At 38.1% G+C, this 13243-nt stretch overlaps 1 protein-coding gene across 4 annotated transcripts in view; it reads left to right on the plus strand.

Moving 5' to 3' along the window:
• CTDSPL (CTD small phosphatase like) overlaps window positions 1-13243 on the plus strand; it is an 86878-nt gene that overhangs the window by 43478 nt on the left and 30157 nt on the right. For all 4 annotated transcript variants that reach the window (XM_061997314.1, XM_061997315.1, XM_061997316.1 and 1 more), the window contains exon 2: window positions 6559-6713. In XM_061997314.1, coding sequence (XP_061853298.1) covers window positions 6559-6713 — 155 coding nt within the window. The remainder of the gene's footprint in view (window positions 1-6558; window positions 6714-13243) is intronic.

The raw sequence follows: 13243 nt of genomic DNA on the forward strand, positions 1-13243 counted from the left end.
TCTACTTTTGTAATTTCACATAGCTACAACAAAATTTGATGGGAGAAGCCCTGAAATAAACTTGTTTTAGACTACAGCTAAGAGCTTTTTCTTTGCCGTGTAACTTGTGCTGCTGATGGAGCTGTTATGATGGGACAATAGCAGTGCAACACTTCTCCCTTCAAGGGATGATTTGAGAAGATACTGTAGGTTGCTTCTATTACCGTGTTCTTGTATTAATTTCTGTTATTTGTCTGTAATATTTGGGGTTTGTTGTTCTGGGTTTTTTCCTTCCTCTTCTCTTTATATGACTACCCAGCATGGCTGCATATCTTGCATTTCAGCTTATGTGATTGCAGTAATTTATTTTAACGTTTGCCTTTATCTTTCCTTGAAACCTTCCTCAAGCTTCACAATGCTGTGGATTTGTTAGGGCTTGCCAGATGCACAGTTCTGTAGACCATCTTTGGATGCAGGCAATTCCAGAATTAACTTAGCCACAAGAATCAGGTAGCACACATGTTATGAGCAGTGGGGCTTATCCTTAGAAATAGCATCTGGAAGTTATAGGTAAGACCCTGCACCTTCAAACTGGGGGAAATCTGCACCAGAGAGATTTCCTTTCTAGGTGGAAAGAGCTGCGCTAATGTTTCTAGCCCTGTCTGCAAAAATCTTCTACAAATTTAGATAATTTGTCACAGTGCTTTACTGAAGGCTCTTGGAGACCTCCATGAGATCCCCAGGGAAGGAAACTACACAGGGATCTGTGTAGTCGGCTCCTCAGTATAGCATTAAACTATATGGAAAAGGAAATAAGGAAATAGGTGATGCTTGTAAGGGAAAGGAATGTGTATTTGGTGCAAGTATGTGATTGTGTATGTATGTGCATCTGTATATATAGATGTAAAATTTAAGTGTGAAGAGTTGTAGGAAGACTATTTTGAATGGTTGGCCTCTAAAATAACAGGTGAAATTAAGTGTAGATACACATGAAGTTTTCAGCAGCTGAAGAGATAAGAATTCTTGGCTTACATTTGCAGTGATGCCTGAAATATCTACTGATGAAGTAGATACAGCTATAACTTTGTGTCATAACAAGATCTTCTGAAAAAAAAAAAAAACATTAGCTGAATGCTCACTTGTTGTAAAACTCAAATAGGATTTATTAGAAAAGTAAGAGAACAAAGCATTCTATGGGTGTGATATCTTCATGGTGCTCTCCTTACATCCTGGATATTGTGTGTGGTTCTAGTACCTCTCCTGCTCATAAATACGAACTAGAGATAGCACAAGGTAAGAAACAAGAAGGGTCAGAGATACGAAACAGCTGAACTGCTAACTGAGCTGTGGACCTTCTTGCCATGGGATACGTTTGGCACTAGAATTTGACAGAGGTTCAAAATGTGTTTAGACAGAGTCATGACAGGAATTTGTTGAGGACCGTTCGATACCCGGTTTTGTCTTTGGGTAAGTAGATCTTTGAACCGCAGATAGAACGGGGTGGTGAGGGAATGTATCACTGCAGTCTTGTGTTGGTCTTCAACTCTTCTGCGGATATCTATATGCTGGTTACAGTCTTCTCAACTTTCACAAATAGTATGTTGTCTCCAGTGAAAGGACAAGGGGTAATGACTTATCAGCTGGAACACAAAATTTAAAGTAAACACAAGGAAAGACTTATTTGGTGTTCAAGTGAGAGAGCCCTGGTACAGGCTGCCCAGGGAAAGTGTGGAGTCTCCTTCTCTGGAGGCTTTCAAAACCTGCCTGGATGTGTTAATGTGTGACCTGATCTAGCTGGTCCTGCTTGAGCAGGGGGTTTGGACTAGACGATTTCTAGAGGTCTGTTCCAGCATCTACCATTCTATGATTCTGTATTGTGAAGCGATTTTTGTTGTATGCAGTGTTTAAGATGTGAAACGTCACTTAAAGTTGTCTTCAGTATTCAGTAGTGATACGGATAAGAAGTAGAGTGCTTCTGTAGGTAGTGTAGGAAATCAGTTTCTGAAATCAAGGTTGTAACTCACAAAATGTGAAAAGGGAAAAAAAGAACAAGTCCTTTAAATTCAATATGCTGGATGCCACTCAGGGTTTAGTGAATTCAGCTTACCATTCCAGTATTGTTACTGCCTTGTCTTTTTTACAGGCTTTTAGGGAACACCAAGTTGCGCCTCTGCAATTTTTTTCTCTTTGAAAAATTTGGCAGCATTCAGAATACTTATATTTATGATAGTTATTAAATATTAATGTGTCTTTACACCTTCAGATTTACAGTTGTTGTATTTGTACTGCCATTGCTTCAAGAAAAGCCAATCAAGCAGTGTCCAGTGTAACTAAGGAAGGAGAAGCTTTTCTGTGATGCACAACTCTGCCATAATTGCTGAAAATGAGATGTGATGGAAATAATTTCTGTATATGCAATCCTTGCATGTGTTAATACAGCATGATCCATAAAGTCACTTGAACTTCTGTTCCTTGCTGCAGCAGAGGCTTTAAGTTCTGAGTTTAAAAACACTGTTGCAATTCACACCTGATGAAAAGGCTTGCTCTTTTCAGTGAGATCTTGACAGACTTGAGAGTTGGGCAGAGAGGAATTTCATGAGGTTCAACAAGGACAAGTGCAGAGTCCTGCACCTGGGGAAGAGCAACCCCTTGCACCAGTACAGGCTGGGGATTGACCTGCTGGAGAGCAGCTCTGCAGAGAGACCTGGGAGTCCTGATTGATAATGAACATGAGCCAGCAATGTGCCCTCATGGCCGAAAAGGCCAATGGCATCCTGGGATGCATCAAGAAGAGTGTGGCCAGCAGGTCAAGGGAGGTTCTGTTCCTACTCTACTCCGCCCTGGTGAGGCCTCATCTGGAGCCCTGTGTCCAGTTCTGGGCTCCCCAACTCAAGAGGGTAGCTGGAGAGAGTCCAGTGCAGGGCTACCAATCTGCTGAAGGGACTGATACGTCTTTCTTATGAGGAAAGGCTGAGAGACCTGCTGCTGTTCAACCTGTAGAAGAGAAGACTGAGAGGGGACCTCATTAAAAGGTGAATGTCAGGCTGATGTCAGGCACCTTTTTTCTGTAGTGTCCAGTGACAGGACAAGGGGGAATGGACAAAAGCTGGAACGCAAAAAGTTCCACTTAAACACAAGGGAAAACATCTTTGCTGTAAGGGTGAGGGAGTCCCGGCCCAGGCTGCCCAGGGAGGATGTGGACTCTCCTCAGGAGGTTTCCAAACCTACCTGGACATGTTCCTATGTCCCCAGTCGAGGGGAACCTGCTTTAGCAGAGAGTTGGACTGGGTAATTTCTAGAGTCTCCTTCCAACCCCTACCAATATATGATGCTATAATGCTCCAAAAAGCAGCTCAGAGCATCAGGATGCAAATAGATCTGAGGAATCACTGGAGATGAGGAGTTCAAGCATCTCTTGGCCACACGTGTGTAAAGCTGTAGCCATCAGAACCCATGCAGCATCCCTGCTTTTCCTCCTCTTCATGGAATGCTGTTGTTAGTACTGGACAGACCTGTCATCTGTTAATACTTCTTTTTGCTTGTCCAGACCAGCCATGTTCTGAGCTTCAGCATTATGAGGTTTGGGGACAAATATTATTCGATTTAGGTAAATTTTTACCTTGCATGCTGTTTGTATTCAATAATTTCCCAAAGACTAAACTCAGAAGTACTGTGCAACATTTCTTAAGCAAACATTTGGTAATTAATTTTTCTTGCTTAAAGGTAATGAAAAGTTAGTATTTAAAGAAATAGTGCAAGTGTTGCAGACATACCTCAGACCCAGCTTACAGTGTAAACTGGACCTTGTTATAAAATGGAGTTTTGGCTTTGGGAGAACTGTTTTGTGCCTAAAAATTATTTGGAGAATGAAGTTTAGTGTAACATTCCTGTACTTTACAGAGTCCAGGAAAAACAAAAGCTTGTCATAAATGCTTTGTAAGAGTATTTAAATTTAAACATTCAAATGTTAATATTTGCTGTCATATTTTTAAGTAGAGACTGGAAACAAAACACTGATTATTAGGAGGATTTCTGTGACACTAACTGTATGGGACAGGACACACAGCATTGTGCTTCCCATTCTAATTTCAGTGTTGAAGCTCAGAAAGGAGTACTCCTTGCCTGGATGACACTGTAACAAACTTGCTTGTGCTTGCCATACAAGCAAGTTGTTTTGAAAAAGCACTGTTTTGGAAAAGTTCTTCATAGCTGCACAGGTGTTCTTTGTGGGTTTTGAAAGGCATGTTTCTGTAAACTGGTTACAAACAGATTGTGAGTCTTTTCACTGTCACATACATCAGCAATGCACAGAGTTTTGCATGTGTTTTCTGTTTAGCTGGAGTATTGAAAGGCTGTGTTTGGATTGGTTTTGGTCTTTAAAGTAATAAAACCTTTCCTTAAACACATAGATGTACACAAATCCATGCACAAGCTTGACTTAATGCTGTTATCTCAGCACATTTTAAATGGTGAGAGTTTATTAAACCCATATAGATTTTTATATCAATGCTTTTTCCTTCTAGTAGCAATTAATAACTGAGTTGGCAAAGACAGAAATACGTACTATATGGAAAGGTACTGTTAGACCTTTTGGATACTTTGCAAGTGCTCTGAGAGGAGAAGGTGTTGCTGTCCATTTTATGCTGCCTCTGCAAAATCAGAACATGTTGTTTATGTTTTCAGAGAGTGCTTGAAAATTCTCTCAGAATCTGCACTATGTGGCTTTTTTGTCAAAGCACATGCGTGGACCTACAGACATTCTGACTTCAGAGCACAGTGGTATCCCTAAAATCTTCCAGGGGAGATTTCTTCCATTATATACACTGTTCTTCTTTCACTGAAGTTATCTTTCTATCTAAGAATTTTATTATTTGTGTTTCTGTTGCTGGTTGCCTTGGTTGCACTTGATATATTTGTAGTATCAGGAGAAAGATAGATACGTGTGGTACTTCCCTAATAATCTGAGAGGACAAATGCTGTGGAATTATATGTTGATGTGTATAATGGGACTTACTAAGACTTACACTAACCCTCTAACTTTGGGATGGAGGGAGTGTTTTGTTCCTTCTAATGCAGAATGTAAATAAACTATGTAGTGCATGGATGGATCTGCTTGGTTCTACCATTTTCATAACATCCTTTTCCTCAGTGTAATCCGCCTTTTAAACTTTACTACTTTTAAGAGGTGTTGCTGCATAGCTGTGGGGGAGAAAAATGAGTGGAAAATAACTTGTTCAGGCTTGTGTGCATATATTTTAAATTAAATAATTTGTTGACTCTGAAAAGGAAATTGTTACTCTTTGTAATCCAATATATTTCTCAACTTAATGAAGGGCATGAGCTGGTCTTGACTGAGATGTGGAGGTGCAGCAGTGGGCAGTGCCTGTCTCTGTCAGGGGTGTGTGGTGATTGGTTTCGCACAGCATTCACAACAATAGGTGTGGTATTTACAAGACACACATGACTTGGTCATCTATTATTGTATTACCAGGTAATGTTGAGTTTGAGTATCAATAACATTCAGTACCATCTGTTGCAATGGCATAGATAAAGGGATTTGTGAAAGCATAAGATGAACAGAATGTGTCTACCTGGGAAGAGGGCTACATCTCTCATATATTCCACTGTGATGTAGGAAACAACTACTTCTGGCTAACAATAGGTCATTAAAATATCTGATGGTCAAATCAAGTATCACTTAAAATACTGTAAAAATTTTTTTCAGATCTTTTTTAATAGTTTCAAATTTTAATTTATTTTAATGTGTGTTCAAGATCTGCTAGATGTCATATGTGTATTTCTTTTCACCAAACTTGCTTTCATCTATAGGTTTTAGTATTTAAAAATGCTACACTTGCTTTCATTGACCTGTATACAATTTTTTTTTACCAATTTGGGGTTTTGTTTTTTTTTTCTTTAACCCTGGTAGACCAATAAACAAGTTGCAAAGATAGGCCAGGATTCTGGTTTATTTAATAACACCCTCTCCAGACTCATTCCTGCAGCCAGCATTGCAGCTCACTGTACTGCCTTTTTGCTGTGTCTTTTGTCCACCGCCAACACTGTTATACGGTTAACAGAGGAAACTCAAAAACATCTCAGATCTTTCTCTAATACTTGCAGGATTTTAAATGTTCCACACACGATCGTGTATTTGGCTAGAAAAAATGCCCAAGCATCAGTTGGCATTTATTTGATCTCTTCTGGTTTAGATCAGTGCTGTTTGCTTCCTCAGACCAGAGGCGTATTTTAGCAACGAGTTACTTCCTGTAATTTATGGTATCTACTTGGGGTATGTAGAAAAACTCTGAATGTAGTGTTGTATGGTAAGACCTTTGATTGTGCAGAGATCCAGATTGGTTAGGAATGGGCTGACATCACCATGTGAATTTGACAGAGAAAGAAAATGGGTTGAAATTGAAGGAAGGGGATCTTGGTACGACGGTAAGTCTGTATGAGGTTACCTTAAGACTTGAAGGACTTGTAATAACCACACATCTTAAATTCAGTTTTTGTGGTCTGAAACACTAGGTCTGTGCTACATAAATTTATTTTCCTCCTATTTTTTCTTTTTTCTAGTGTCCCAATGTAATATCAGCTTGAAGAAGCAGAGGAGTCGAAGTATCTTTAGCACCTTATTCTGCTGCTTTCGTGACTACAATGTCGAACCACCATCTACCAATAGCACTAGTGCTCTTCCTCCTTTGGTGGAGGAGAATGGAGGACTTCAGAAGGTCAGCCTTTTATCTTATTTTGCTAAGGGTCTTCTGTAACCAAGATTTAACTATGCACTTCTGAAGGTTTGTCTTAATAGGTTTCACTCATATGGAACATGTTATGAGTTACACAAGAAATTTACTGGGTTGATGGTGAATTACTAACTCTGTCTCTTCAGCTACAATTTAAAACTAACTTTTCCATGAAGGGTGTTGTATATGTTTTGCAAGCAAACATGTAAAACCCTAGTGAGACTCTAAAAAGATGTGGACTTCTCATAAATCCTCAGATACTGAGTTTTCTTTAGCTTTGGTTCTCTTTTCCAGCTACAGGAAGATTAAAATGTGTCCACTGGAGCATAGTGGAACCTCTTTGAATGTCAGCTGAAAGGGTTTTCAGGGACATAATTCAAAAAGGGGAAGAACCATAATTGTTCGGACTTCTTTTGTAACCAGTTTACCTGTACTTAATGCATGCTGAGTCTAAAGGTATCAGCTTTTGGCCAGTTTTCCAGTTTATTAAGTTTTGTTTACCTAACAAGTCAAATTAATTGATATAAGCTCTGAGAACTTCAAGGCACTGCATGTAAGAGCAGCATGTTACTTTCCTTGAATTCTAGTAATTATGTTGCTCTACCATATTCAGAAAGTCACAACACAAATGATTTTATATGTTCCTTGTAAACCTGATAACACTAAGAGCATTTGCAGGGTCAACTGAATATTTCAGTTCAATATTACAGATACAGGAATACCATCTTTTCAATACCATGTTGTTTTTCAGCACTCTGAAAACTCCACTAGTGCTGTACTGTTAATTGGAATATTATTCCCCTTGCACTTTTCCAGGACTTTAACAGATTGCAAAGATGGGTATATCCATAAATAATATAAAAAATGACAATGTCTCTATCTTTACACCATTCTCTCCACAGTAATTTTTCATGTTTGATACAGTTCATTTCTTACTTACCTTGTCAGTCCTTTTTAGTTTGTTTTTAATTTTGCTGCTTACATATGAATTCTGAAAAGCTCAGGAGAAAGAGCAGAGGAAATGTTTGTTGAGAGAGAGGAAAGAAAAGCAAATCAAAGCGATGGAGACTAAGAATACATGTAAAGACTGAACTGCAACAGTTCATGCTAAAACTGCTTATGCAGAGGTGAAAGTACACTGAAAATTCCTCAAGCAAAAGGAGGAATTGTATGTGTATGTTTAGACTTCTTTTGGTAGCCAAGGTACATTTTGGTTGAAATGAGGGAAATTTAGCCTGGATGCGCTGAAGGGAAATCTGAGTAGTGTGTAGCATGTATGCACATATTCATCTGAGAAACAAAAGAAATAGGAAACCAATAAAATTTCCCTTTCCAGTGGAATGGAAAGGAGGCAGAAGTAAGGCTATTGGCAACATTACAGCTGAGAGAAAATGGGAGTTCATTGGAAAGCAAAACATAAAGAAGAGTTTGGATTTTCTTCTGTAGAAAACATGAGTTAAAATGGTCTTCAGTCAGTAGTTTTCTGATTGCAGTTTGTAAAACAATAACTTTCTAAATATATCTTATGCCTTGAGCGAGTGATTGCAGGTATGTTCATACAAGTTTCCATTCTTACTCTCTACTGTCTTAGTGAGCAGTTTTGAAGTTGTGTGTACAAGTCCAAGACACAAATCACATAATTCATAGCTTTACAAGATTATACCTCTTAATAGATTAAAATAAAAAGTGAAGGAATACATTAAAAAGAATTATTAAAAGAGTCCTCTTTCTTCAGACAGAAGTTCTTCATGGGAGAAATCAAGTATAGTTAAGTTTTTGGATGGTTTTTAAGTGAGTGAAAATAAGACTGAGATATTTTTATTTTAAATGCAGCATTAAAGACTAGTAAGTTGTGTGTGTTTATTATATGCTGATTTTTATTTTGAATGCCAATATGGTTAACATAAGTAGGATATTTTAAAGAAAGAAAAAACATTGAAAACTTGGATATATTTGAATGTCGTTACACTGTCAGACTAGTGCTCTTTACCAGGAGAGGTGAGTTTTAGAGCTGTGCAGGCTGTGTTTTATCGAGTTACACTGAACATCTTCTCTAGATTAAGAAGTGATAAGTAAGTTGTGGGAAAGTACATGCAAAAGTGAGCCTCATTTTCTAAATTGGTGAAATGTTCAGGAATGAAAAAAATACCTGTTTTAAGTAAAAATACAAAAGGCCTGACAACACACTGTTCAAACTCCTCTGTTCTTTACTTAAAGCTTGTTTTGCATATTTATCTAGTTTAGAATAATTCAGATTCTCTTGAGCTGCTGTTCAAATGGTTGTTTATTTATATTTGCTATCTCTTTTGTATGTTTTGTTAATTATTTAGCACATGATCACAGGTGACCTCTGACCATGACCCAGTCAGTTCTTGTGTTGTGACCCTTTCCTTTAAAAATGGAAAGTTCCACAAGAATATTAAATAGTTTCCATTAGGAACCAGTATAAAATGACATGGATGTACTTTCCTTTTTTCTTGACTGTTCAGTAGGGTTGTTACAAGAAAACTGGTGAAAAGACTTCAGAGGAAGGAAAGGAATGGAGCAAGCCTCTGCTGGTTTCATAGGAATTTGGTGTTTGATCTATGTTGCTGCTGGTGTATTCTTGAAGCTGATGGGACCAGCCATCTTCCTTCTAATTAAAAGTCTCAAATCTTTAACTGCCATTGTAAAGGAGGGAAACCAGGGAAGAATATTTTATAAAGTAAAGGAAACCATGGTTCTGAAATTTTGTTCAGAGTAATTATATTGTGTGATTTAATTTTTATTATTACTGTTTTGCTATATTAGAAAAAACGAAATCAGTGCTTCAAAAGAGTCAGTGCTTCATTCAGTACTTTGCCAAATGATGTGACTTGATTATGCTTGGCAAGTTCAGGTAACACATCACTTCTTCATAGGCCTGGAAGAAATACCAAACTGCACATGGTTTTGAATAAATAGGGATTTTTAGTACAGACTTATATTCTATTGCAGGGGAGAAGCCCAAAAGCTTCTTTAAAATATTATGTTCATTTTTAAACCATCTACTCACAGAGCAACTGGTTAACCAAGTGTAACTCTAATACTGGTAATGAATAGTCCATCTGTCTCTAAAGTTTCAATACAGTGTTTTTCAATAATAACTTGTATTTACTGAAACTATTGTAGATTTGTTTTTCTTAAAACATGACAGCAGGAAATCATGAAAATGCCTTCTAAGATGATGTATCTGTTACAGTGGGTATGTCAGTCTGCCTGCAGCTTGGATGCTCAGCCAGATGTGTCATTGGGAGCACACAATGTTCAGCCTCATGAAATCCTTGCTAAATTTTTCCTGCCTCCTCAGCAGCAGGCAGCTCACCAACACTTTCCAGACAGTTGGGGCTTTTTAGGGGCCAGAATGTTAGGAAAGTGTTTGTTGTTTTCATCTGAATAAATTCAGATCTCTATTTCTGTTCTTCAGTTGGCAGCTTGATTAAATTTGTGTATTTTCTGGGCATGCTTCTGGGTTTAAGGGTATTTTTTTTTCTGAGTAAGTTTATTACCCACCTTTTGAAGTGTTTGGAGATGCAGATTTCATCTACAGGCTTCAGAGAGAGATCCAGATAGAGAAAGGTGAGAAAAGTGAGATGCAAACTAGTTCTTTCTTCCCTTTGCTTTCAGTTAGGGTGGGCAAGGGAGCTCCAACAAGTCTATCAGCACTTTGCCATTACACTTACAACCCACTTCCACCAGAGTCATCTTTGCTTTTGTTTCATTAGTTAGATCCAAATTGGGCAGATGGCTCATGTTCAACAAGATGTAGTGTGAATGAGGAAAGGATTTTTTATACTTGTTGGTTTAGAGGAATAGGTCTTGATCTACAGTCAACAGGGAAGAAGATAGAATTAGAAGAAGATTTATTCTGGGGGCAACAGCTGCCTCTGCTTCTTGCTCTGAGACATGAATGAAACCAGGAAAGTCAAGTCCTTGAATTTCTATCTCATCCATCCTAACCACTACCAAAGTCAGGTCATCTTCTCCCATTGCTTTTTGCTGCACAATGCTGTCATCTCCAGAGTGATCCTGCAAAGCTGTTTTGATGACCTATTGTTATGTCTCACAACATTCTCATCTGCTTCAGGGTTTTCTATTTATAACACAGCACAGGAAAAAAGGTCTTCTCTATCCCATGTGAATATGGTGCACCAGAGCAACCAAAACAGCTTGTAGAGAGCATGTTCTTGAGGTCAAAATTACTATCTCCTTCATGCAAGAGGCAAAGGAGCAGCATGAGCACAGGCTCTTTGATGGGGAGGCTATTAAAAGCATGCCTTCTGAACAGACCTGGAAATCAATCTCACTGTCCGGTGTGGAGGAAGGTAAATGGGGTTAATGTAAATAATAATACTCTTTTTTCTCCTTAACTGTTGCTGATAGAGCAAGAAAATTCCTAGTGTTTGATTCTCTTGGTCACCATCAGCTTGTGGTATGACAAGTCTATTCAGAAAACAAAGAAAAACCCCTCTTGCATAGCTATGTTTGGTTCCTCTCTCTGTGTCTACAGATTCTGACCACCTTTGCCTCCCAAAAAGTCTTCTGTGTTAAGAAACAAAGCTCAATATTCCAAGTCAATGAAAAAATCAAATAGTAATTGTATTATTGTTTCTAAAGAACCTATTGTGGTCTAGTGTAAGCTTTGTGTTAAAGAACAGAACATGATTAAATCTGTTCTTTTGATCAGCTTCTTTAAAATGGTTGTTCTTTAAAAGTGAAATACCTTATCTTTGAGGACAGACTGTTCTCCGAGAAGCAGAATAGTGTGGTCTCTCACTTAATGCTCATTGATCCCAGATGTGACCATAGACTGACAGCAGTAACAAACAAACAAACAAAGTTCTATAGCTGAGGGAAAAGGTAGAATTTATCAGCTCATCTGTATATATTGTGCCATGAAAAAAAAAAAAAACAACAACTCGATTTCAGCAGCTGAACAAATTAGTTCCTGCATTATCTCAGTGATACACCAGGGAAATTTTGGCATTCTAGGAACAGCTTTGTCCTGTTACCAGCATCAGGAGCTCATGGAAACACTTCAACAAATGCAGTCATCTGTTTCGAACGATATCGTTATGACCTATTTCCCTTCCTGTTCCAAGGCATCAGGAAATGAGGTGGGACACTTTCAAAAAGTTTCCCATAGCAGGCTTGTTGCTAAAAAGCATTTGCCTGTTCATGAACACTTAACACCTTACCAGCAGGTTCTTGCACTTACCTTTCTGCTTGTTTTTTCAGTTGTCATTATTACTATGTTGATTTTTACATAGGTACTTTTAGGATTCCTCTTAGGAAATTTGTCTGGATTTTTGTTGGCTTTTTGATGTAAGAAATTCTGCAAGAAAAATAAAAGTGAAAAGTAATGCAAGTCCTTTAAGCAGCTTAGGTTCTGGATTCCCATGAAAGTCTGGCTTAACAGTAATACCATGGGGTGCAGCTCTCTCTTCAAAAGGTTGTTGAAATAGAAACCAGTGAGTGGCTCTTGAAGCCTGTGGGAAAACCTGATGTGATACATAGCTGTATTTGTGTCCACAATTGAGATAATCTTGTACTGTAATTCTGGATATGCCTCTAACCCTTATACTGTTTTCATCTGTTCACAGAAGAGAAGCTTCAGCTGTGTTTTATTCTCTGCCAGCACATGCAAAAAAATGCCTTTCAAAACAAAACAGGGGTTTGCAATCTGCTCTGCCTGCCTAACCATATCCTTGATAACAATTTCATCACAAGCCAGCTATTCTGACTGGCACTTACTCAAATTCACTCCTTTCTGAAATGAGCAATGAACTTCAGGTGATGTTCCATTAACAAGACATTAATGTGCTTTTTTTTCTTATATTTTTGACATCTTGAGGAAAATTCAGATTCTTACCGGTTTTTGTATTTGTGTTTATAGAATCCTGGTACTTTTTGCTAATCAAAACTTCTTGATAGATTATGGCAATTGTTGCTCTTTAGCTGCTTTGTTAGTTTCTCAGGATTTTAGGCAAGCTTCAGTAAAAATCTCTGCTGTTATAGCAATGAAAAAGAGAACTTAAATAATAATATTTAATTACTTTTGTTTGTCAGTGATGTGTCATCACTATGTTAGACTCCAAAACAAGTAAAGGGCTTTTTCATCGGAAAAAGGATTTTCTAATGTTGAAAACAGCTCTTTCCATAGTCAGTCTGCTGTTAGTCAGTCTGTGTTGTTCAAGTAATTAATGAATAAGATGATCTACCTAAGCAGCATCTATAACAGAAGGGTTAGCTTCCTTTCTTTTTTATGTGCTTTGCCAACCAGAAAACAAATACTTGATTTTTACAGAGTATAGAAAAATTAGAAAGCACAGTTTCTACTTAGAAGAATCATAGAATCATAGAATGATAGGGGTTGGAAGGGACCTTTAGAGATCATCTAGTCCAACCTCCCTGCAGAAGCAGGTTCACCTAGATCAGGTCGCATAGGAACATGTCCAGGTGGGTCTTGAAGACCCCCAAGGAAGGAGACTCCACAA

Source organism: Colius striatus, chromosome 5 (assembly GCF_028858725.1).
Source record: "Colius striatus isolate bColStr4 chromosome 5, bColStr4.1.hap1, whole genome shotgun sequence".
NCBI lineage: Eukaryota > Metazoa > Chordata > Aves > Coliiformes > Coliidae > Colius > Colius striatus.